Raw genomic sequence first — 27,792 nt, 5'->3', positions numbered from 1 at the left:
TAACAGCCTGACAGACAGCACTATATCAAAATTTCTCCCCCAAAACCTGTGGGAGACATAAATATGTTTGAATGATACAGACTGAACTTTTGCAACAACCTATACCCATTAATCATATGGTGCATAAGTTTGTCTATTGTACTCATGCAATAAATCAATGCCTTAACAACCTGTACATCCAATTAAGCTGATCATGTGTATAAAATGTTTATATATGATAAAAAAAAACAAGACTCTTTCACATTTATTCATGAAAATTTCATGACAATTATACAACAGTTGCTATAAATGATTGCACTCACAAACAAAAAAGAAACAATTTATTTTTGTCTTACATAGTAGAAAATATGTTTCTAAGAAACACACATTTCCTGCTTATGATTTACAGTCTTGGACAATAATTTAAGAAATTAATTTAATTTTCCTATAACTCCCACAGTGCTTTTGATAATGAAGATCTTATCCAAACCAAAAATCTCAGGAAAGCATGTGTAACTTTCTTATTCAAGTAATGAATGACTTGCAGACACTGACTTGTTGAAGGGAGGTAATCAGAAATACCAAATATAAGAATATAATTGTCAAATCTGGCCAAAAATTCTGATGAATTTGTCAACATTGTTTCAAATGATTAGAAATTGAACAATGTTAACACAGTTTGATTTCTCAGCCTCTTCATGAAACCTAGTTTAAGCAATGTCATTTTGGGACTTAAACAATTCCTTAATTGTAAACATGTATTTACATGGTTTACTCATTAAATGTGATCACAAACAGTACAAATAATTCCTCTCATTTGTTTACATGCATCTGAAACACAACACTCTCTGCAATCATCACTGATTAAATCTCTGGTTACATACATGTATCTTAACACAAATTTGTGAAAAAAAAAATTGTTTAACTTTACCTTTGATTAAGCATGTCTGTACAACAAGACACCAAAACTATAAGCCTGAGTTTGGAAACCAGTCTGACAATGCAGTCTTACCATTGGTCAGTTTTAAAGCTGAGGTAAGAATCAACCAATCAAATGCAGGAACTCTGAGACTGGTTCTCAAACTTGTCTTTAAATTGCAAGATGTCCCAGAATTTAAACTCCTGTTTTCATTTGCGTGAAGCTTCAATAGTCTTATTCTGACTAAGTTCAGATCAATCAGGTTGTTATCATGTTATCTGATTTTCTCAAAGGAAATGTATGTACAAATTCTAAGTTAAGTAATGGAATTTTCAGGAAACAATAAAATCATGGGTAAATGAATTCTTTGAGAACAAAAAAATCATCTTGAAATTGTTTCTGGTTCTGGAAAAATCATGTTCTCCTTTAATTTCCTTTATCACAGATGTAGCACAGTGGATGGCTGGTTCCTTTTCCCCTCACAGTTTGCTGGAAACAGCTGGTTCCAGGGATGGAAGGGTTTCTTCAAATGCTGCCCGCAGCACATCCTCTAGTTCCGCAGCAAATATGAATGTCAGCTCAGACTGGAAAAAAACAACAGCCACATACCATTCATTGACAAGAGAAACAGTAAAGACCTATATGGGCAAACATACTGGGGCTCTGGTAACTGAGTATACATGTATTTTACAACTTACGTTACAGACTGACATCATGGCATGCAGATGAAGGAAGTCCACCTATGACATCTCTATCTTTGTACAGGCAAATATTCAGTTTGTTTAATAACTGCTTTGGAGATTTTTTCAAATGTAGAATCGCCACGAATTTTCATAGTACATTTATCAAAACCTGATTAGCTAACAACAATGGAAACAATAAAAATTTCTCCAATATTACCTTAACATTGTTTGGTATTTCTTGTAGATCTTTCTCATTTCTCTTTGGTAAGATGATTCTCCTGATCCCTGCCCTGTGTGCAGCCAGAACCTTCTCTTTTATACCTCCAACCTGTAACCATAGCAGTCCAATTAACCCTTATACCTTATACTGCTAAATTTCTATAATGAACTTGTCCATCTTTCACGTTGGACAGTACCATTAACTGTTTGTTTGTTTCGGGTTTAACGCCGTATTTCAACAGTATTTCAGTTAGGTAACGGCGGGCAGTTAACCTAACCAGTGTTCCTGGATTCTGTACCAAGTACAAACCTGTTTCCCGCAAGTAACTGCCAATTTCTCCACATGAATTATCAGAGGTGGAGGACAAATGATTTCAGACGTAAGTCTTTTATCAAATCGTCACGTAGAACATACACCCCGCCCTGGGATCAAACTCGTGACCCCTTGATCCATTGACAAACGCTCTCCCTACTGAGCTAAGCGGGCGGGCTCCATTAGCTGTTAAAAGGGATGCATACCAAAAAGATCCTGACTGAATGGCAAACAGTGCAGATCATGATCAGACTGCATGGATGTGCAGGCTGATCATGATCTACACTGGTCGCAAAGGCAGAATCAATTGTGTTCAGCATGATAAGGTTAAAAGTTAAAACCAGAGCAACTGAAGTGAACAATCACCACTTCATTTTAATGGACATGTTTAAATCGTTGAAAAGTAAAACTCGTAAAGTCACATTTTCTGATACATTAGTTCTTACTGGAAGGTTAAAATAGTTAGAAAATACAACCAGTAAGTTGTAATATTTGACAGTTCAGTTCTTACTGGAGGGTTTAAATTGATTAAAGTTAAACCAAGTAAAGCTGCAATCCCTGATAGTTCAGTACTTTCCATCAAGTTAAAATCGTTTAAATGTAAAATTAGTTAAGTCATAACCACTGATAGTACAGTACTTACTGGAAAGTTAAAATAGTTTTCAAGTAAAATCAGCAAAGTCCCAACCTCTGATCATGTTAAGTCAAAATCTGTGATAGTTCAGTACTTAAAAGAAGGTTAAAATTGTTTAAAAGTAAAACTAATAAAGTCACAATCTCTGATAATTCTGTACTTACTGGAAGAACAATTCCTCTTAGAGTGATCTCCCCTGTCATTGCTGTATCTGAGCGCACACAATGTTTGGTAAAGAGAGAAACCAGCACGGTTGATATGGTAACCCCAGCAGACGGACCATCCTTCCCAACAGCCCCAGCAGGAAAATGTATGTGAACATCCATCTTGGATATCTCCTTCTCATCTAAGTGGAACTGATAAATGTATAGAAATAAGGAAAATTACATGAAAATACTATTACCTTTCAGCTGTTGTTGTTTTTTTTTTTTGCATTGGGAAACAATGGCTTAATATCTGAAGGATGACTTTAATAATGGATAAACATCAGGACAGAAAATTTAAGTTAAACAACAGTGTCTATGGGTGCCAATGCTAGTCTAATAAGAGTCTTAAACAAGGCAATCAGCAAGATGGTCTTGCTTATTGCCTTGTAAGAATTGCTTAAAAGAGTTATGGTTCTCGGCCTCATTATGATGACAAACATGTGTTAAAAAGTTTCAAAACTTTTCCTTTCAATACTTTTCATGAAAAAGTGGATCTAAGCAAAAATATTATGCAGTGCCAACACAGACACAATCAAGTGATGACAATACCTTGCTGACTTTTTTTAAAAAATCAGACAAGCAAAAATTTAAGATTGTAAAAACGGAGATTATATTCAATATTCTTGCACGAATAACTTTGTAAAAATTCTTCAAGCCTAAAAGGCTTTTATTATCTTAGCTTTATTACAAAATTTAATCAAAGAATGGAGGGAAATAGAACTGCAACAAGAGGGATTTGATGGCCCCAAGTTGCCCATCTGAGTACCATTGCTATTTGTGACAAGGTTAAGGTCATTTATACCATGCTTAAACAAAACTTAGTATAACAAATAAAGGTGATGTTCATTCAAAACTCTTCCACTGTTACAGTAATTATATTTCATTATCATAGTTTCTGTTACCCCAGACCAATATAAACTTATTGAATGGCTTGCCAATCAACTATCAAAACTATTGCATTAGGTCCTAAGGACCTAGAAAAATAGCTTTGACTACTGCCCAACAAGCCATTCAATAACAGTTTTATAACATGACATCAGAATAAATTTTCATAATCATTTTCCTCCAGTTTTGACTTAAGCCCTGCAAAATATAGCGTTGAATATAAACATGTCATATAGCACAAACGATGTACCAGCAGTTTATATAAAGAGTTATGTAATAAAACACACTGTAGTCCATCTGAAAACTAAGAATACAATTTTTCTTGCTCTCTGAGATAGGGGTTACATGTGACATGACTGTTGTCTAGTACTGTGAATGTTCGTGCTAAGTTATTTGAATATAAATCTATGCATAAAAAGTTCTAAATGGACAAGAAAAGTTCCAGGATGAACAAGTCAAAAATGTCATTTCAAGAGTGTAAATTTTTTCTATGATCTCATCCAGTTTTAATTTCCACTGACCCAGTTTTGAAATTTCTATAGATTTCATCAAGACAAACAATAATCAACAGTCTGTACAGGTTTCATACAAATCAGGTAAAAAAAAATGGCATATAGAATGTTAATAAGATTTCTATGGTTAGACCTAGTGACCTAGTTTTTGACTCCAGATAAGTCTGTTTTGAACTTAATATAGGTATAAAGACACTGAATAAAATGAAGATCAGGTAGAAAAAATGGCCTCTGCAGTGTTTATAATGTACTTCTATAACTTGACCTAGTGACCCATTTTCATACATGACCTAGATTTCACAAAGGCAACTATCATTCATAAAGAAAATGGCCAAATTGTGACACTAGACTGTTTTCAGAATAAATCTGGACAATGACCAATGAAGGATAGACGTTGTACTTACACGAACAGCTCATAAACATTTTGTGAGCTAATAAAAGATAATTACCTGTCGAGCATGAGTTTTCACCCAGTTAATTGCAAGATTGGCTGACTCCTTCATTACATCCCCAAGTTGTCCCGTCAAGGTCAGAGTACCATCTCCCTTCATGCACGAGGCCTCTACAAACATAATCTCTCCACCCATAGGTGTCCAAGCCAGACCCACTGCCACACCTGGATGGATCAACCGCTGAGCAACTTCACTTTCATATATTGGTTGCTACAATAAATGTTTAGTTTTCAAATACTATGGTATCATAAACACTCCTGGGAGCATATTTTTCTGAATTTCATGGTTCACAAAATTGACAAAATTAAATCCCATCAAATATGTAAGATTCCAATTCATTTTATGTTCAAAAGTCAAAGCCCATTAACTTAACCCCTACAAAAAAATTGCATAGTGTAAAATTATAAGATTTTGTGCCCATGAAAATAAATTTCACAGTATGTATTCTTTAAAGGAAGCTACTAGGATCCTTTTTCTATGTTTTTGTCGGGTTTATATTTCTAAATTCTACTTCTACGCATTTTAATGACTAAATCATTCAATATCTATTTAACATTAGCTGCTAAAATAACAAACTAAAATACAATTTCAGCAGCACAATGGTTTTATGTTTATTGTAAAGTCAACACCTAAACTGACTAGACTGTACAATGAAATGTTTAATGGCTGGTGAAATTATGCAGATTCTTCTCACTTTTTTAGTAACAAATGAAGTTGGCAAAATCTGTTAAAAATCGTTTCTTACACTAAGAAGTGGGATTTGGTACAAATTTACACACATACCAGATCATACAGGGTACACAGACTTAATATATCTTCCAACATATGGAAGACATAATTCGTCTTAATGATAGTCAAATAATTCATGTCACCACTGTACATATAACACCAATAAAATAAAAAAAAAATCCAATTTGCACCATTCAGCAACTTACACCAAGTATATCTTCTATGGCCACTTCATCAATCACAATCGGCATTTCAGGTGGATGAGCTAGAGCTGTTGCATCATGGGAAAGTGATTCTGATAGACCGTCATCTTTCAAGTCCTTCTTCTCCGAGTAATGGCTGTCTAGTTTGTCACGTTTAGACTGGTACGAACTTTCCGCTACTCTCACCGCTACAGCACGGCACAACCCGGCAAGCTTTCTTTCCAGAGTTCTAACACCCGACTCTCTGGTGTATCTGGAAACTTAAATTGAAATCAATGACAAGTGTGAGAATACGCTTTTGAACAAAAAATGGAACCTTGTTGCATTTCATGAAAGTGGCCTTTATAATAAATTAATTGAAATATGAATGTTTGTAAACTACCTGTATCAAGAACAGAGTAATTATTAGAGAGGAGCTTAATTTCTATATCGACATAGCATTTTTTCTTTTAAAGGCCAATAACTACACCAAGCAGTGAACAAACAGCTTTAAAAGTAATCTAAAAATTTCTTACTGATGATTTTAAGACTGTCCTCTGGTATTTGAAGTTGTTCCTGTGTTAGTCCATGCTCCTTTAACTGTTTAGGTACCAGGTGTTGTACTGCAATATTCACTTTCTCTTCCTGTGTGTAACCTGATCAATATTTAAGACAGTGACATTTTATTTTATTTCTTTTTCCCTATTCTTTTAAAAAGAATGCTTGAACTAAAAGCAATATCGTCAGATTCACTAGTTTATGATTTCACATATTCTCTAAAAAGTTGGACGTACTGATTTAATTCTAGGTTACAATATAAAAATGATGTACGTTCTGAAGAACTCAATGGGAAAACATAACAGTGGTTAAGGAGAAGAAGTTGTTCAAAAGTGTTTTTTTCTATTCTTGGTTCTAACAGCCCCTAAAACCATTTGAATAAATTTTGAGATGGTCTATGCAATGATGCCTCTAAAATTTGTTGAACAGAAACTGCTTCTATTTTAAACTCTGGCTGCCTTTAAGTGCAGTCAAGTAGAATCATCAGTACAAACTTGTGAAAGGTCAATCAAAGTATGCTTTGGACAAATATTGGTGAGTATCCATTAAATAGTTCTTTCAAAGATATTCCATTTTCAGCTTTGGCAGCTATGTGTAGGGCCATCTGATCAAACTTAAGGTCTACCCAAGGATGCTACACACCAAATTTGGAAAATATCAACAGTTAATGCAGTCAACTAGAACCATTTAAACTAACTCAAGGAAGGTCCATCCTAGGATGTTACTAGTTGGTGAGTCTATGACCATGTCTTGAATTTTGTGCTGGAACAAAGATGCTGATGCACTGACTGACCATGCTGTTGAAAATCTTATTTAGTGTTCTCATGCACGAATGTTATAAGAGCTGTTAAGACACAAGTGCAAATGGCAGATGAGGAAAATGAACAACTGGATGTCAAATGATCACCTATACTTACAGCTCATCCCGAGAGTTTAATTAAAATGAGCTAAAAGCCTATACTAACTATGAATTCTTAAAAAAAGATTTTACCTGGTACATGAATAACTTCCATTCTGTCTAACAATGCTGGTGGAATTGTATTCATGTTGTTTGCTGTAGCTATAAATAGAACTTGTGACAGGTCAAAGGGCACATTTAGATAACTGAGAAATTCAGTTAAAGAAAACTGACGGCAAAACATGGAAAGTCGTAAAACTATATGGCAGGTCAAATACTGCAATATTCAATATTTAAATTTGTATTCAATATTCATATACTGTAGAATCTGGTAAATAAGCGCATATTCGAATATAAGCGCATATCAAAAGTAAGCGCATACGGCCTTACTGTTATTACGTGTGGGATAATAAGCACATGTCATGCCCTTACCATAATTTTGTCTCAAAAGTAGGCGCATATCCGATTACAGATGCAGCAAAAAGACGTAATTAACGGTATTATACCGAGATAATTGTTTATCATAAATACTTACCAGGTCCTGTTGGATAGCCGATAGGTGTTAAAAGATTTTATGGATAGCCGATAGGTGTTAAAAGATTTTAACGTCTATTGTCTGATAAAACGATAATTATTTACGCTATTTATGCTTTTTGAATAGAAAATGGAAAATGTTTTCAGTAAATAGAAGTAAAAGTTTGAATACCAGAAAAGTTATTTGCATTGTCATTACAGTTAATCATTCTTTTGTAAATCTGTGAAAACAATATGGATAAAATGCTACAATCTTAGTGTTGAACAATGACTGAATGGTCTGAGAGATTGAACATTTTATGCAAATTATGTATGTTCATTATGTTTTCATTATGTATAAATACTGTATGCAATAAAAGGAAGTAGTTCACTGTGCACGTCCATGACCATGTTTTTCTTTCGTTTTCCCAAACAAGGTAAGCACGGGCAAATTTCCTATATATAAGCGTATATCAAATGTAAGCGCATGGTTTTGGCTTAAGTATAAGCGCATATCAAAATTAGGCGCATAAAAATGTCACTGAAATTATTATAAGCGCATACGCTTATTTTCCAGATTTTTTACAGTATTTGTATTCTAATTATGTCCACATTTCTATTTAAAAACCTTGACTTATACTGTATATCATTTCTTTTGTATTCTACATTTTCTCATTTGTATTCAATAGTATGGTATTTTTGTTTTATTACTATTCTATGTTTCGACATTTGTGATTTATACTGTTACTGTTTTACAGTATTTTACTTTAAACATTTTATTTTTCTTTATTCTTTCAAAAATACCTAGTGATTTGTATTGTATGGATTTTTATAATTTGTTTTGTACAACTGCACTCCATGTAATGAATTTGTTTACTTTGTCATTGGTACATTTCAATATCAAACAACATTTCCAAAATTTCTACATCCAGCAAACTTAGAGCTAAAACTAGAATGTGTCTGTAGGACACAGGGTGTGCCCCCCCACTGGTACATTAGTCACAAATAAGGGGCAATAATTCAAATGTTTGCAGTCTTAATGGCCTCAACAAACATTTTATGAAAAGGGTTCATTATTCTCGGCCCTATACTTTTTGAGCTATGAGCATCACAAACAAAAAATCCACTATTCTGGCTATTTCAAGGGCCATAACTCTGTAATAAGAGTAAGATTCTCAAGAAGAATGCCAAGAGTGCAAGGCCACATCATGATAAAGATTCCTGCAAGGTTTCCTGAATTTACATCTAATACTTTTTGGCACATAATTAGGTGAAAAAGTTAATTTTTTTACTATTTCAGGGGCCATAACTTTAAAAATAGGGGTGGAACCAGCCAAAACATTAGAGGTGTGCAAGTTTATATCACGATAAAGACTTATGCAAGTTTTCAACCATTTATATTAAATACTTTTTGAGCTAGGTGCGTCACAAGGTGAAAATGTGCATTTTTGACTATTTAAGGGGCCATAACTCTAAAAATAGGGGGCATAGCCAAATGAAAAATAGGAGGTACGCAAGTTCATATCTTGATATAGACTCATGCAAGGTTTCATCAATTTATATGAAATACTTTTTTAACTAGGGGTGTCACAAGGTGAAAATGTGCATTTTTGACTATTTCAGGGGCCATAACTCAAAAAATAGGGGGCAGACACAAAGAAAAATAGGAGGTGCGCAAGTTCATATCATGATTAATACACATGCAAGGTTTCATGAATCTATACCAAATAGTTTTTGAGCTAGGCACGTCACAAGGTGAAAATTTGCATTTTTGACTATTTCAGGGGCCATAACTCAAAAAATAGGGGGCAGAGCCAAATGAAAAATAAGAGGTGCGCAAGTTCATATCATGATAAAGAATCATGCAAGGTTTCATCAATTTATATGAAATACTTTTTGAGCTAGGCGTGTCACAAGGTGAAAATGTGCATTTTTGACTATTTCAGGGGCCATAACTCTGAAAATATGGGGTGGAACCAAATGAAAAATAGAAGGTGCACAAGTTCATATCATGATTAATACACATGCAAGGTTTCATGAATCTATATCAAATAGTTTTTGAGCTAGGCGTGTCACAAGGTGAAAATATGCATTTTTGACTATTTCAGGGGCCATAACTCTTAAAAATAGTGGGCGTAGCCAGATGAAAAATAGGAGGTGCGCAAGTTCATATCATGATAAAGACTCATGCAAGGTTTCATTAATTTATATGAAATACTTTTTGATCTAGGCGTGTCACAAGGTGAAAATGTGTATTTTTGACTATTTCAGGGGCCATAACTCTGAAAAAAGGGGCTGGACCCAAATGAAAAATAGGAGGTGTGCAAGTTCATATCATGATTAATATACATGCAAGGTTTCATGAATCTACATCAAATAGTTTTTGAGCTAGGTGCGTCACAAAGTGATAATGTGCATTTTTGACTATTTCAGGGGCCATAACTCTAAAAATAGGGGGCGGAGCCAGACGAAAAATAGGAGGTGCGCAAGTTCATATCATAATAAAGACTCATGCAAGGTTTCATGAATTTATATCAAATACTTTTTGAGCTAGGCGTGTCACGAACTTCGGACGGACGGACGGATGGACGGACGCACGGATGCACGGACAAGACCAAATCTATATGCTGCCACCACTCATGGGGGGGCACAAAAACATCTTTGTGCAAGGAACTGTTTGTCAACTTTTTTTTAATCAGACAAGCTAATACAGTGATAATAGTCGTTCTTATTTTAGATAATTTGTTTTAAGCTGGCATCTGATGAAACCTTCAGTCTTATCTGAACCATTTTCTAGTCTGTTTCCTTAAAAAGCCAGTGATGGAGTCACATAAAAAGGTGTGATCATGACCCTTGTGGGGCTAAAACCTTAAGCTCCCTTCTTGAGTGGCTGACACCTTAGCCACTAAACCAGCTCTCCCCTCATTTTCTTGCTTGAGTTCGAAAAATATACACACAAGATTTAAGTCAAAATGGTTAGACCTTATCCTTATTTTTGTCTGATCTCTTCATTTCTCTTGATATAATGACTACTATCTACCCTGCATTGACAGACATTTAACTATTATTTCATACTGGAGCGGTGCCATGGGAAAACCAACACAGTGGCTTTGCAACCAGCATGGAATCAGACCAGCCTGCGCATCCGCAGTCTGGTCAGGATGCATGCTGTTCACTAACAGTTTCTCTAATTACAATAGACTCTGAAAGTGAACAGCATGGATCCTGACCAGACTGCGCAGGCTGGTCTGGATTCATGCTGGTCGCAAAGCCACTATGTTGGTTTTCCCATGGCACAGCTCATTGCATATTGTTTCTGCCTGTAAAGGATACTGATCAGTGAATGTGTTGTTCTGTTCTGGATCTAGAACCTCTAACAAGGCTGCTGCTGGATCACCATGCAAACTCTTACCCTATAATAGACAAACAGTCAACAATTAAATCATCAAATGACATGAGTGTACCTAAAAATGTTCTAGTCACCACTGGGTGCCCATGTCAGTGACTCAACCACAAGAATGTTAGTAATTCTAAACACATACACATTGGGCTTTTATCCAAATGTAAGTAATTTAACTTGAAGCAGGGTAGTGCTGAACTAAACATTGTTTAGCAACTTCCAACTGGACCAATGCTTACAATCTAATAAACAATTTAAACATTTCTCCATGTATTCTCCTTGGTGTCTTTAACCCTTAGCTTGCTGGCAGCAAGTGATTCTGCCTTTGCGACCAGTGCAGACCAAGATCAGCCTGCACATCTGTGCAGTCTGATCATGGTCTGCACTGTTCGCCATTCAGTCAGTATCTTTTTGGTAAGCACCCCTTTTAACAGTTAATGGTACTGTCCATATTGAAAGACGGACAAGTTCATTTTAGAAATTTAGCAAGGTAAGGGTTAATTAAGTAGTAGTCAGATAAGTGTCATAAGAAATATTATACATAAAATAGTGAATGTTTTTTAAAGGTACTATGAATACAGGAAACAGTTCACTGAACTTGAATAAGGATTTTTTGTTACATCACTGTAAAATGATACTCATTCAAAGGAGGACTGAATAATTTCAACATCCCTGTGTACATTCAGTCTGGCATTAAATCCTACATAGATGTAACAAAGGAGTGAAAACTAATATTTCTTACATGTGAATGGCAGAAATATTTACATCGATATTAAAAGTCATTGCAAAACCAATTAAACCATAGATTTTTCAAAAACAACCATGTCAAAAAGGCAACTTTAACAAAATGGGTTTATTATAATTATTCTGAAGTCATTTTAACAATTTTCAGTTTATGAAGGAGTAACTAGGCAGGTCTGTGTCCACTTTTGAACAATTCAAGATGGGATTTTCTTTTCTTTTTGATGTATATGTAACCCTGCCAGATAACGCAAAGTCACAACATCTCATAAAATTTTGAACCAGACTGTGATCAGCAAATAGAAAATAATCTATACTAAGAAAAAAAGGTATTGTTGTTTTTCAAATTTACTGCTGTGACACTTGACAATGAGGCAACACTAAAATATGTGTAGGAATACAAAATTGATAATACAGGCCTCATCAAAGTGTGAATCTCAGCTAATCCAATCAGATCTCTGAAATTACTGAAATTCTGAACATTTATTAAAAGTCAGGAATAAATTTAGCATAATGTAAGGGAGATTACCAGTTTATCCACTTCATCCAGGAGGAAGACTGGGTTGTTTGTACCACTCAGTTTCAGACCCTGTATGATCCTACCTGGCATGGAACCAATGTAAGTCCTTCTGTGGCCCCTAATGTCTGACTGATCACATACCCCTCCAAGAGAAATCCTAGATGTAGTAAATAAATACATACACATGTAATGTAATTGTACTTGTGAATTTTGTTGTGACTTAATTTTTGGCTGAATATCTCTAAACAATATATTCTAATATGCTTGTCTCTGTTAAAACACTCTTTAGCTAGAATGATGTCACGTTAACATGCGGTGACGTCAAAGTTTTTGTTGCGACCAAGAAAGAGCACTTCTATATTTTATCTACTGTTTTAGATTAACGGCATATTAGAATCGAAACAATTTACAGCAAAACCGTGTTTTAACACTATTTATACACTCGAGCGGTAATATGTCGTACAAATAATTTCACTCGGGCTGCACCCTCTTGAAATTATTACGCCCGACGTATAACCACCCACTGTGCATGAATAGTGTTAAAACACTCTTTCGCTATAAATTATTTCTTAAATAATCACAGACAGACTTTTTGCCTGGTTAAGAATGTTTATCATTTGGGAACTTTGTAGTTGTTGACTAGTACATGAATTATCAAATGTCTATAGAATTTTATCGAACTCATTTAAAGTCGTCTTAGGTCTTCTTCAACTGGGTCAAGAAAACAAAGCTTTGCAATAAGTGTCAAAACTAATGTATATAATTGTAAAATCAGAATTTTTGTATATTGCTACATTCACTGTCCATATCTGTGAAAAAATGAATATGGAAAAGCAATGATTATTATCCACACAGATTGCCCATTCATTACAATCATTCCACCTTACAAACTAATGCAAATTTTCACTATGTGCAAATATACCTTATTTAACAGGATAACAAATTATTAAAATATTATGTAAGAGACTGAAAAAAAAAAATCTCTGACATCACTAACAAAAAGTTTATTCATACCTTACTAGCTCTGTTATAACGGACTATTGATGAACTGATATTAAAATAACCACATTTCATTTTCATCTACTTTTACCAGTACAGATGAGCACATCAATATAAACAAACCTGTGAAATTCTCTGCCAAGTGTATGAGCTATAGATTTTCCAACACTAGTTTTCCCGACCCCTGGTGGCCCTATAAAGCAAAGGATTGGCCCCTTCAAAGACTTTCTAAGTTGTCTAACAGCCAGATATTCCAGCACTCTTTTCTTGAGTTTTTCCATTCCAAAATGATCTGCATCCATGTCTTTCCTAGCCTGTTTCAAGTCCAACGAATCTTTTGTGCTTTTTGACCATGGCAGCTCCACCATTAATTCCAAATAGTTCCTGCAATGAACAGATGGAAAGCAAGTTTATACAATAATACCTGCAAATAAACACACAGTCAGGCTTTTAAATTAGTAACTGAAGCGTTTTCAGGTAACAGGAAATATCTTTTTTTTTAAAACAACATTTGTCCAACAACAATACCCTTGACTCCTTGGTAACATGTCAGACCCATCTGCATATAGGACATTAGCTGACATACAGATTGGGGTTTACAGGTCTAAAGATTAAAGATTTTATATGGATGAATACAAAAAAAAACTTTCTCTGGACATAGTTATCACTTGTCTGTCTATGCAGACATCCAACAAATGCCACAGATCTGAGAACAGTGATCCCATCTCCAAAATTCTTTTATTCACATCTGCTTATCATGAACAATCCTTTGTGCAGTCTTATATGACTAACCAAATCAGTGAGCCTTAACCCAACTCACCAAAGCAGTTTTATCCAACTCACAAAATCAGTGGGTTTTATTCTACTAATCAAATCAGTGTGTCTTACCCAACTCACCAAAGCGGTTTTATCCAACTCACAAAATCAGTGAGTTTTATTCTACTAATCAAATCAGTGTGTCTTACCCAACTCACCAAAGCAGTTTTATCCAACTCACAAAATCAGTGAGTTTTATTCTACTAATCAAATCAGTGTGTCTTACCCAACTCACCAAAGCAGTTTTATCCAACTCACAAAATCAGTGAGTTTTATTCTACTAATCAAATCAGTGTGTCTTACCAAACTCACCAAAGCAGTTTTATCCAACTAACAAAATCAGTGAGTTTTATTCTACTAATCATATCAGTGTGTCTAACCCAACTCACCAAAGCAGTTTTATCCAACTCACAAAATCAGTGAGTTTTATTCTACTAATCAAATCAGTATGTCTTACCCAACTCACCAAACCAGTTTTATCCAACTCACAAAATCAGTGAGTTTTATCCTACTAATCAAATCAGTGAGTCTTACCCAACTCACCAAATCAATGTAAGTTTTATATGACTCATCAAATCAGTGAGCCTTATCCAACTCACGAAATCAGTAGGAGTATTACCAGACTCACCAGGTCAAAATAAGGAATATGACATTATCATCTCTATTTTTGGGGATGTATGCACTTACAGATGAACAGAAAATTTTGAAAGGAACAAAAATATTGTTTAGTACAGTACTGACATATACCTGATCATAGCCTGTTCTGGCATATGCTGTGGCATCTTCTTCAATCTTTTTAGCTCCTTCATGGCAGCTTTGTGGGCATGATCTGGCATCTCTGCTTGTCTGAAAAATAAACATCAGTTCTATATCACAATAGTATTTTAACAAAACAAGAAATCACGGGTAAATTTGTCAAAGTGATCAAACCATCTGAACTAATGCCATCACCACTCAAAATGCATTCTATATTCTTTGATTCTATGAAGGTTTCTGGCAAGTAATACTTTTTCATAAATTTACAGAGGTTCAATTATATTTAATGACAAAGCCATGGGGCTCTCTTATTTAAGCTTATTACTTCTATCCAGATGCAAGAACATGTAAACTTTACCCTTACACTTGAAAGTCTATCTGAACCTTTCTTTTTTATACAAATTCATTGCAACCTGCATTAAGAAACCACCTGATGGAAGCACAAGAAAGGTTTCTTAGTACAAAATACTTGTTCTTAAACAAACAAAAAGGAACCAAAACGGTGGTCTCTTAATGCACAGGCTGTCTTAATAAATATGGTCTCTCATGGAAATTTAACTGCATATATTAACCAAGTAAAAACTGCTGCCATATACAGCTATATATATATTTACTTGATTTTCGTTTCAAGGTCAAGTAATTCATCATTATCTTCATTGTCTTCATCATCAATATCCATCTTCATCTTCCCGCGAAATATACGTCGCATATTTCCTGGCTTCCCACCTTCCTTACGCGAGTCTTTGATAACCAGAGCTCGATCCTTTTTTGCTTTCTGCAGCAGCTTCAACCCCTGTAATGTATTTCATATGTTTTTTATTTATACTCATTTTTTATGTTTGGTTTATAATTGCACAGACACAAGTCAGGTCATATGATGACTTTCCCAGCTTTTAATGTTGGAAGAAGGCCCTCTTTTTCTGGATAGACATAGCTACAAAATACTGGGCCATTTTTCACCATGAACATTAATGATTATACTAAAAATAAAACCTAGCCTTATTCATTTCAGTGCACCTGGTTGGCCCATTTAATAGACTGATATATCTCTTCTGTTGTAAAGATATCGCCTATAAAAAATTATCAAAATTCCTAGAAAAAGACCAACAACTTGACCTAGAATCAAACCCGAATTAAGACAAGGGTAGTGGGTTACAAGTACTTACTTCAATTTGTCTCATCAGTAAAGGTAGAGCTTTCTTAAATCTGTCGAGAAGATCCACGGCATCCAGTACTTGTATCTTCTCTGTATACGAGGCTTTTACGAGGGCAGCACAGATATCTGGTAGATGTTGGCTTGGTACACTCTCTAACATTCTCTGATATATATCAAATTATTATATTAGTTCAAACATCTTTTATATTCTGTAATCATGCAAAATTTTATGCTACATCATGCAAAAACATATGCTAATGATGTTCAGTGACTGCTTCCTGAACTTATGACCAGAACCTGTGCATAAGGAAGAAATGGGAGAGTCAATTTCTGCTCTAGCAGGCAGTGTTAGGATGGCAACTGTAGATGTATTTAAGAAATATCATTACTATGCCAAATGAAGATAGACTTTTTTCTATTATATTGTCAGGTCATAATGCAAAAATGAAACTTTGAATGCTACTTACATGCAATGTACTAAAATGTTTCTCTTTTTCTCTAGATTCTTTAAGCAAAATGCATCTACTCCTTAACTCTGTATTCTATAAAACTTTTGTCCAGGTTTGGCCAAAGACAGAAAAAATGCTCCTTTTAATTCTTATCATTATTAAGAAAGGAAAACTAAAGTAATGGGCTGATGCACTTGGAGGTGAAAATAAAAATCAAATAAAAATCTACCCTTTTCTATCTTCATTGTGTTAAATGACTCTTAAGAATCCCATCTAGAATACTGACATACATTCCAGAAATGATCTACCAAATCCACAAAATATCCAAAATCTGACAGACTTTAAAACTAAACAAAAGTACATAACATCTATACCTTTAGCTTGGATACAACTGGTATGGAGACATCTAGCATGTCAACCAGCTTGGCTGCCTGTTCTCTGAAATTCTCAGCAAGGTTTCCAAGTTCTCTGTTGCTATTCAGTTCGTCATCTGCAATATTTAAATAAGTTTAATATACCTACATTTTCTCCACTGAGTAATCACAAAATGCTAACATTTGTTTAATAATAACAACTAATAATAACAACAGCTCCTTCACCAAGTAATCACAAAAAGTTAACAGTTGTTCAATAATATCTACACCTCCTCCACTGAGTAATAGCAAAATGCTAACATTTGTAAATATACCTACACTTCCTCTATCGAGTAATCACAAAATGTACATGAAACAATAACATAACACTACCATTTCAATTCTACATTCTGTACTAGCACGATGCTAAAATTTAAATTCAACTTTCAAAAATTAACACATGACTGTTATATGCCACATTCAGCTATAAAATAGTGCTAAAATATAAATTCTAGCTTCAGCATTAACATAAAACTGTCATTTATATACAACATTCAGTTATAACATAATGCTATTTAAAGTTTTTTGTTCAACCTTTTCACCTCAGAATTAACATAGAACTGCCATTAATATTTGATCAACATCCCATAATAACTTGATGCTAAATTTTATTCTACAACGATTTCATACATTCAGAAGTAGCACCAAACAAGGAGCAATAACATAATGCTGAACTTTAAAATCTTCATAAAATAATGCAAAAGTTATAATTTGAATCTTACCCACAGCGAAAAACAAGAGGGCCATGATGGCCCTATATCGCTCACCTGAGTACCATTGCTCTTAATGATAAGATCAAGTTTTGACATAGATCACATAGGCATACACATTAAATATCATCAGGATAAATATTTTCTTGTTACAGTCCCTTCTGACCTATGGATCACGTACTAGTCAGGGCCAATCTCCATAACAAGTATGAGGGTTCTAGGCTCAAATGCTGCATTTTTGTACTAGCATGACTATTCCTTACCCTGGAAGACTTAAATAACATTTAAAACCAATCTCATTAGATGCTGCTGAGGTATATTTATTTACATAAAAAATAAAGGGAGGTAATCTGTCATAAATTCAGTCAAAAGTTATCTACCCTGATTGTCCGAGTCCATCTGATGGCATAAATGACATTTCAAATCAGTATCTTCATTGATTACTGAGATACACCCATTTTAATTTGAAACAAAGGGAGGTAATTTGACATAAAATCAGCCCATAGTTATCTACCCTGATTGTCTCATTCCAACTAATGACAATAATGAAATTTCAAATAAGTCCTATAAATACTTACTGAGATAAATCCATTTTTATTAAAATCAGGGGAGGTAATCATGCATTCATGTAGAAGATACAGAGTACAAGCCTTTACAACAATATATTAGAAAAGTTTGTATCAATTCAAATCATAAATGAAGTCTCTATATGGCTGCAAAAGCCAAAATAGCAAATTTTGGACCTTCAAGGGGCCATAACTCTGAAATCCATGATGGGATCTGGCCGGTTTTCAAAAGGAACCGAGATATTATGCCAATACAAGTTGTGTGCAAGTTTGATTACAGTTGATTGCAAAATGTTGTCTCTATCGTGTTCACAAGCCAAAAATAGCAAATTTTGGCCCTTTAAGGGGCCATAACTCTGGAACCCATGATGGGATCTGGCCAGTTTTCGAAAGGAACCGAGATATTATGCCCATACAAGTTGTGTGCAAGTTTGATTAAAACTAAATACAAAATGTGGTCTCTATCGTGTTCACAAGGAAATTGTGGACGGACAGACGACGGACGATCACAAAAGCTCGACCTGTCACTATGTGACAGGTGAGCTAACAACAACAACAGCAAATGCTTAGAATGCAGATCCTACATACAAATCAATAACCTACAAGCTTCACCCAAAATTTTCAATCCTTCAAAGGCAAATGTAAACAATTGTTCTTAACCTTTAGCCTGCTGATGGCCAGTGATATTTACCTTTGCGGCCAGTGCAGACCAAGATCAGCACTGTTCGCTATTCAGTCAGAATTTTCAGTGAACACCCCTTTGAATAATAAGTGGTACTGCCCAAACTGAATGATGGACCAGTCCATATTTAGCAGGGTAAATGTTAATAACTGTTCTAACTAGAAACATTAAATTATTGTCCAGCACTGAACATAACACATTAAACAGAATGAAAATCTTACATCATAAAAGGAGCAATAAATACAAAAATTCACTTATAATTAAGAAAGAACACAATGCTATTTTCTATATTTTGAATGAATACTTTTAGTCATGCTGATGAAAATGCAAAATAATTCACCAAATTTAAGTTCCAAGATTTATATATAAAATTCTTGATTTATCAATGTCAATTCACTTTCACACTGAGTATGATAATAACAAGGTGTATGTCAAACCAAACTCAAACACATACAGTCTACTTCAAAAGTGTGCAGTCATGGTTTACAGAATGAAGCAAATCTTTTCATGAACTGCAAAAATTGCATAATGAAAAAAGAGCACTTGTAAAGATACTTTATTTTGCACTGTGTCACAAAAATCTTAGCTAGAACATTGTGATGAGTTTAAATGTAGCCTTCTAGACTCACACAGAAATAGGGTAAATAGCAATGCAGTAAATATATATAAATTTAAAATTACATTGGAAATGCAGTTTGTCAAGCAAAGAATTACTTAGTAACATCACTTCACATTATACCTTCTATGTATACTTCAAAATAGAAGAAAAAATAATCAAAGTGCATGTAAACAGGCTACCGGTATTTAAAGGGATGAAAAAAGCCCAACTTTCAATTACTCAAATGTCAACAGCATTCCAGTTTATATATAACAGTGTGCAGTTTACCTTACCAGTGTACCTGGATACTTTACCAATACCAACCTGTGCTTCACAAGTGACTGCAAACTTCTCCACCTGAATCAGAGGTGGAGAATGAATGATTTCAGACACAATGTCTTCTATTACCTCATCACAGAGTACAAAATCCTCACCACAGAGAACAAAATCCTCACCACAGAGGACAAAATCCTCATCACAGAGTACAAAGGCCTCACCACAGAGGACAAAATCCTCACCACAGAGAACAAAATCCTCACCACAGAGGACAAAATCCTCATCACAGAGTACAAAGGCCTCACCATAGGATCAAACTCAAGACCATACGATCCACAGATCTGCACTAACCTTCTGTGCTACATGTGTAGGTAAACTTTTGGGATGAAGTATACAACACATTATATAAAGCTGCCAAGTCTGTAAGTCACCCAGGTCAGTCTTTATCAGTAATCACTACATATAAACAAACAGTCACTATATTTAGCCTTCTGACCTCAATGTACCATGAATTATTATAAGAAAGTTTAAAATATAGAACATAATTATTACATTCATGAAGAAAAGTATCATATAATACAATACCTCAAAATTCAGTACTTTAAATATTAAAGATCAATGAGAATGTGCTTTGATGATGACTATGCTGCAATGATGACTATGCTCTGATGATTATTATGCAGCAGTGAGGACTATGCTGCAATGATGACTTTATTCTGATGATTATTATGTAGCAGTGATCATTATGCTGCAATGATGACTATGCTCTGATGATTATTATGTAGCAGTGATCATTATGCTGCAATGATGACTATGCTCTGATGATTATTATGTAGCAGTGATGATAATACTGCAATGATGACTATGCTCTGATGATGACTATGCTGCAATCACTAAAATGCTGCAATGACCATTATGCTGAAATGATGATATGCTTCAAGGATCACTATGCTACAAAGTTCACTACGCTATGATGATGATTATGCAGCAATGATGACTAAGCAATGAGATAAATATTCTGTTATGATGACTATAGTGAGAAGATAATGATAATGAGACTGATAAATAAAATGCAACTATGAATGAAACATACGAGACATATTTCAATGTAACAGCTAGATATGTTACTGTACTACAGCAGTGAAGTTTGATACAAAGATGCTGGAATCCAACTAAAATTGTAAGAGAAGAGTGGATCTCACCATCTGGGATTAGTAACAATGGCCTTATTAATATTTTAATGCTCAGAATCATTTTCAGTAATGACCCTACAAGCATGTCTTTCCTTACAAATATCTATATACCAACAAGGTAAAAATGTTGAAGTCTGGTCCAGCTTCCTCTGATAATTAACAAGGAGATAAACACAAGACCTCTAGTACTAATAAACCATTAGAGGTACAGGGCAAATCTTTATACCCAAATCCTCTCTGCAAACCCCTTCATTTTGATGGAAACCTTTCTTTTTATATTGTCAAAATTAAATTATTATTGAAATATTGTTTTAGCATACTGTAATACCTTACCGGCATCATCTGCTAGTTTATCAAGTTGTGTCACTGTTGCTATGGGATATGGAGTTTCCTGTAGAAGTTGTTCCAGTTTGAATCTACACAAGCCAGTAACCAGCAAGGTGTAAGAGGGTTTAGGCCAGTTGGTACCGGTTACCTGCACGACAACAGCTGCAGTTCCTATGGAATGTAGGCCTGACAGTTCATCCGTCTGTATCATTAAACAGAAAGAAAAAGAAACTGAAGATTTTCAGTTCATCAAACAAATTGGTGTCACTCCCTACAGGAACTTTAGACACACACTATACTCTTTTATTTACTCAGCTTTGAGAAAATGTCAGAATGCAACAAAGATGTTTCAGATATACCAACACATCACAGAGCACAAGGTAATGAAAAACCAAAATATTTCCATAAGCGTAACATATGATATTTAATAAAGTTTCAACCCCCTAACACATATTTAAAATAATATTCAGTACCTTTGAAAATGAAAATTCACACTCCTGATGTTTTTAATCTCAGCACAGTTAAATATTTGATGAAAATGTTAGTTACATTCAAGTGTAAATGTGAATACTAGCAATATTATAATTTTCTAACTTGTGTAATGTTCTTTACACACAAACTTGTTAATTTAGAAATTATCTACGACAAAAAGTTGTAAGAAGAGTAAAGTACACAATGTTCTAATAAACTGTACTATTTCAAAGACCAAAAATGGGACATAACTCCAGAAAAATTAAGCAGACATGAATTTCCTGACAAAATAAACAGATCCTATTTATGCTGATGGTGTATACTGATGATCATTTCAATTGGATGGAATCTGAAGGAGTTGAGTACACAATGTTCTGATGAAGCTGTTATATTTCCATGTCCAAATAGGGGCCTTAAGTCCAAAACCTGACAAGAAAGTCTTAACAATGTGCACATGTCCACTTCATGTTAATGAAATATACCAAGTTTCATTTCAATTGGATGGAAAGAGTTGTTCTATATTTGTAATATTTCAAAATCCATCCAAGATAGGACCATAACTCCAGAAATATTAAATGGATATGAAACTCTTGAAAATATGCACATGTCCACTTCATATTGATGAAGATACATGTACCAGATTTCATTGCAACTGGATGGAAACTTTAGGGAGTGTGACTCAAAGATGAACTGACCTATGGGAAATTCCAACATTTATTTGCCTCCTGGGTCTTTGGTACCTGGGGCATAAAAACAGGGACAATCAATTTTGAAGTGTATTTATCTATTTCAATACAGTACATTGCCCAGAATTATACCCCATTTCATGAAACTAAAAGCTGCACAACATTGTTTCAACTTATGAATACAGCTTAAGCACCACATTGGTAAATATATCACAGTTATCTTAACCCTAACCTGTGTATCATCAGCTGGTTCCCTCGGTATAACTCCTATAATTGTACTACTCAGTGTGTTCCTACTCAACAAGTGGCTCTTCACCATATTCATACTGTAACAAGAGAAAATCTGAATGCCTTATGTAACAATATACAGGAACCTGTACACTTAGAAATCTTCATAAATTTATACTGTATAATATTTCAACTAATCGTATGCATGCCTAGATATAACAAAGCATAAATACTAAGTTTCAGTCTTGACTTAGTCTTACTTAGTATATACAACAAAATAACTCCATTTCTAATGATTTAGTTTATAAATATTATGGTGAAAATGATATAAACATTAAAAAATTCATTTTATTTGGAGTTATTATCAACTAGTGTAGGCCTACAGCTGTTTCAAACATTTTTATGTGATTATATATATAAAATGCTTTTCTAATTTGTTTTATTTTGTGGCTTATTTGCTGTTGGGTTAACCCTTTAGCCACGTGGTTAGAGTGTCAGCCTACGGATCACAAGGTCTGGGGTTCAAGCCCCAGTAAGGACCTTGGTATTTTCTCTCCCAGGGTTTACTTTAGGCAGTGGCTATGATTACGGTACTGTAATCCTAGCCTCCGGTTCTAGGATTACAGAAGTTCCGTATCCTAGACAACCCTATGAGGATAGACTAGGATTATGGAAGTATTTTAAGAGGCATAAAGTATATGTTAGGACATGCATAAATGATGTTGTAAACTTACTTATTTCACTTAATTTTTCATGCCTGCCTTATTATTTCATGTTTTCTATCCACCGTTTTGGGTTAGTATAATCTTAATGGCGGCGCGCGGAAATATATTAGAAATGCGAGTGTCAAAGTTAGATTTAAAAAAAAAATTCTATACTTTGAATTTTATGATTTATAACTAAATTGTATGTTATTAAAGACCATTTGTGTTGACTTGATGAAAAACAAGAGCTGTCCGTAAGACAGCCAAGCTCGACTATTCGAAATATTGTCCCAGAAGCAGGAAAATATTACCCAAAAAGGTTAAATATCAAAAGAGTTTTAAGTTCAAAAGGGGGCATAATTTGACCAAAATGCATATCAGTTATGGGACTTGCTGCTATCAACTAGTTTTATAACCCCGAAGGCACATGCGAAGCTTCAATTCAGTATCTGCATTAGTTTTGGAGATGGAAACTCGCATGTAAAACTTTAACCAGAATTTTCAAAATCTAAAAGGGGGCATAATTTGCCCAAAATACATGCCAGAGTTATGGGACTTGCCCAGTGAGGTTGGTAATTGATCTAGAAAAAGAAAAAATAAGTTTCAAATCTATATGCCTTTTAGTAATTGTTGTATGTACTTGCACGCAAAACTTTAACAAGGATTTTCTAAGTCCAAAAAGGGGAATAATTTGCTCAAAATACATGTAAGAGTTATGGGACTTGATCCAGTGAGGTTAGTTATTGATCTAGAAAAAGAAAAAATAAGTTTCAAATCTATATGCCTTTTAGTAATAGCTATATGTACTTGCACGCAAAACTTTAACCAGAATTTGCTAAGTCCAAAAGGGGGCATAATTTGGTCAAAATGAAAGTCAGAGTTATGGGACTTGATGCTATCAACTAGTTTTATAACCCCGAAGACACATGTGAAGTTTCAAATCAATATCTGCATTAGTTTTGGAGATACTAACTTGCATGTAAAACTTTAACCAAAATTTTCTAAGTCTAAAAGGGGGCATAATTTGCTCAAATTACATGTAAGAGTTATGGGACTTGACCCAGTGAGGTTGGTAATTGATCTAGAAAAAGAAAAAATAAGTTTCAAATCTATATGCCTTTTAGAAATAGCTGTATGTACTTGCACGCAAAACTTTAACCAGAATTTTCTAAGTCCAAAAGGGGGCATAATTTGGTCAAAATGAAGGTCAGAGTTATAGGACTTGCTGCTATCAACTAGTTTTATAACCCCGAAGACACATGTGAAGTTTCAAATCAATATCTGCATTAGTTTTGGAGATAGTAACTTGCATGTAAAACTTTAACCAAAATTTTCTAAGTCCAAAAGGGGGCATAATTTGCTCAAAATACATGTCAGAGTTATGGGACTTGACCCAGAGAGGTTGGTAATTGACCTAGAAAAAGAAAAAATAAGTTTCAAAGCTATATGCCTTTAATTGATGGCTGTATGTACTTGCATGCAAAAACTTAACCAAGGTGTGACGCAGACGCCGACACCGACGCCGACGCCAGGGTGAGTAGAATAGCTAGACTATTCTTCGAATAGTCGAGCTAAAAATGCAGGTATATATGAAATGTAGATAATTCTATAATATTTCCGCGCACTGCCATTAAGATTATACTAACCCAAAACGGCCGATCGATAGCATGAAATATTAGTGAAATTAAGTGAAATGAGTAAATACAATGTCATTTATGCATGTCCTAACATAAATTTGATACCTCTTAAATACTTCCGTAATCCTAGCCTATTCTCATAGGGTGGTCTAGGAATACGGAACTTCCGTAATCCTAGAACTGGAGGCTAGGATTACAGTACTGTAATCGTAGCCACTGCCTTTACTTTCTGTATCTGTATCTGTATGTTTTACAGTGTAGGGCCTGTTACAGCTTCGCACACTGGAGGGAGGCGCTTAATCGTGAAGAAGGGCAGACTTGAAGCCCTCTGTTGTCTCTGCGCGGACCACCCTATCGTCCAGGTGGTTCCATTCAATTATAGTTTTCACAAAAAATGAGTTTTTCAATTGCTCAGATTTACAATGCTTAACACTAAAACCTCTGGTATTGTTTATTACATTGTACTTGGTTTTCAAAAATGTTTGACACATGGAAGTCACTATATGATTTTGCTCTGATTTGTCTTTTACGAGTTACAGTTTGTAGGTAATCCGAAGGGTGTATAGCTGGCACCAGACCCCCGGCCACTTTGTAGAGAAATACAAGTCGACTGGTTCTTCTACGATCCTGGAGTGGAGTTAGTTTGAGAGATTCCAACATGTTTGTGACCGATCCTTTTTCTCTAGACCTGTAGTCGCCGGTGATAAATCTCGCTGCCTGACGCTGGATACGTTCTAACTTATTAATATCGCCTTCTAAGTAAGGGTCCCAAACGATAGCACTATATTCGAGAGTTGATCGTATTAAAGCTAAGTAGGCAATTTTTCTGCATTCTAATGGACAGTGATGAATGTTTCTACGGAGTAAAGCCAAGGTGGAATTTGCCTTTTTTGTAATTTTATTAATGTGCTTAGTCCATGTAAGGTCTTCAGATAGTGTTAGACCCAGATATGGGTTCTCAGTTACTTGCTTAAGTATATGACCACACAAAGAATAGAAGTGAGGATTTTTGCAATTTACACTCATGACGTAACATTTTTTGGCATTAAACTTCATGCCCCACTTATCCGCCCAGAGTTCAAGGTTTTTTAAGTCACTTTGGAGTAAGTCGTTATCTTTTTGGTTTTGGATCTTCCTATATAACAAACAATCATCTGCGAACAGACGTACTTGAGACGATACTGATAGAGGTAAGTCATTAATGTGGCACAGAAATAGGAGGGGGCCCAGGACTGTCCCCTGGGGTACCCCTGAGTCTACCGTTGCTCTCTCCGATGTTTCACCATCAACTACAACTTGCATGAATCTTTTTGTTAGGAAGGTGCGTAGCCATGTATGTAGCGGTCCATGTATGCCGTAACTAGTAAGTTTAAGTAGAAGTTCTTCATGTGGCACTGTATCGAAAGCTTTCGAAAAGTCTAAGATAATAATATCTGTTTGGTTTCCATTATCGTTGTTAATAAGTAAGTCGTTCATGGTGACTAATAATTGGGTTTCACAAGAATGACCACTTCTAAATCCATGATTTAGGTTAGTAAGAATGTTGTTTTTATCCATGTGGTCAAGTGAATGTTTACAAATGATATGTTCCAGTGTCTTACATAGCACAAAAGTTAGTGACACAGGCCTATAATTTTCAGCCAAATGAACATCTCCTTTATAAGTATTCAAAATACCTCGGGATGATCAATGAAACTTTTACACATTACTTCCAAAGGGTTCAATCAGTTTATACTTGCAGTTAATTGTTTGTTGTTTTTTTCTGCATACTGGTACTGATGATAAACCTGGACAGATGATAAAGTCGACCACCTTGGAAATATTCGATTGCAATCAGTTATTTATAAAATTGAACACACCATCTAATAGTTTCCACTTACAACACCAACTGGTGTAAACAAAAACAAAATTGGTAAATATTCTGTATAAATAAATGACTTACATTTATTTGTATAAAAAATATTTATCCAAAATTACTGGGGAAGGGGGTGTTTTTTTGCGCATGCTCACTGTCGAAACGTGAAGGCCTGACATTTGGTAACTTTTCATTACTTGATCAGGAATGACTGCTGCAGCTTTTTGGGGAAAGTTTCAATATAATAATACCAAGAAAATTTTGTAAATGACAAAGTGTTCGAATTTATCATCAGTCAACGTTCATACAGTCCCCTTTTTACATACCCCTTTCAGGGCCTCACTTCGTGTGAGTTTGTTTACTAAATATAAATTTGAATTATGTAAAGTTTTCAGCAAAGGTTAAGCTTTATTTTGATACCGACCGTTGATTCTAATTTGCATAAATAAAAAAGTTACAGGTAAAAAACCTCATTTTCTGTTCGGGTTTATCATCAGTAGCAGTAATTATGTTACTTCAATGAAATCCTTATTTATGACCCCAACAGGTGGCATTTTATCTAACATATAACGTTAATACCACAGACAACTCAGTTGAAATAAACATCAACTCAAATCCATACAAAATAATCACAATATATTTACCTCAATACCATGTCTACGCATCAATCATTTTCTAAATTTCTACCAAATTGCAGGACGATATCCATATTTAATGGTATCCGAAATCGCCGAAGTTAAAGAAATCTTACAAACACAGTAACTTACTTTCTCATATTGCGAACTGGAATACGCATCGATGATCCTGGTAAAAGGACATTGTCTTGGACTAGTAGAAGTGGAAGTCTTCGAGGAATTGATATTGAATTTGACATTTTTCTAGTTTGTTTACTTTTTCAATGAACTCTCCAGAAAAATCAAAGGTTGT

The 27,792-nt window shown here is 34.7% G+C and overlaps 1 protein-coding gene across 1 annotated transcript; it reads right to left on the bottom strand.

The window, feature by feature from the left end:
* Positions 1–232: 232 nt before the first annotated feature.
* LOC128557764 (lon protease homolog 2, peroxisomal-like) lies at positions 233–27,792 on the bottom strand. Its single transcript, XM_053545984.1, has 17 exons — positions 27,633–27,792; positions 22,674–22,767; positions 21,291–21,486; positions 16,894–17,009; positions 16,081–16,233; positions 15,529–15,707; positions 14,906–15,004; positions 13,466–13,726; positions 12,353–12,500; positions 11,016–11,095; positions 7,263–7,375; positions 6,250–6,369; positions 5,738–5,994; positions 4,800–5,012; positions 2,912–3,103; positions 1,799–1,909; positions 233–1,482 (listed from the first exon to the last, which is right to left on the bottom strand). Exons 1-17 carry the CDS (start codon positions 27,737–27,739, stop codon positions 1,378–1,380), a joined length of 2,544 nt encoding a protein of 847 aa, XP_053401959.1. The 5' UTR covers positions 27,740–27,792; the 3' UTR covers positions 233–1,377.

Source organism: Mercenaria mercenaria, chromosome 6 (assembly GCF_021730395.1).
Source record: "Mercenaria mercenaria strain notata chromosome 6, MADL_Memer_1, whole genome shotgun sequence".
NCBI lineage: Eukaryota > Metazoa > Mollusca > Bivalvia > Venerida > Veneridae > Mercenaria > Mercenaria mercenaria.
This window is presented reverse-complemented; position numbering and strand designations above follow the sequence as displayed.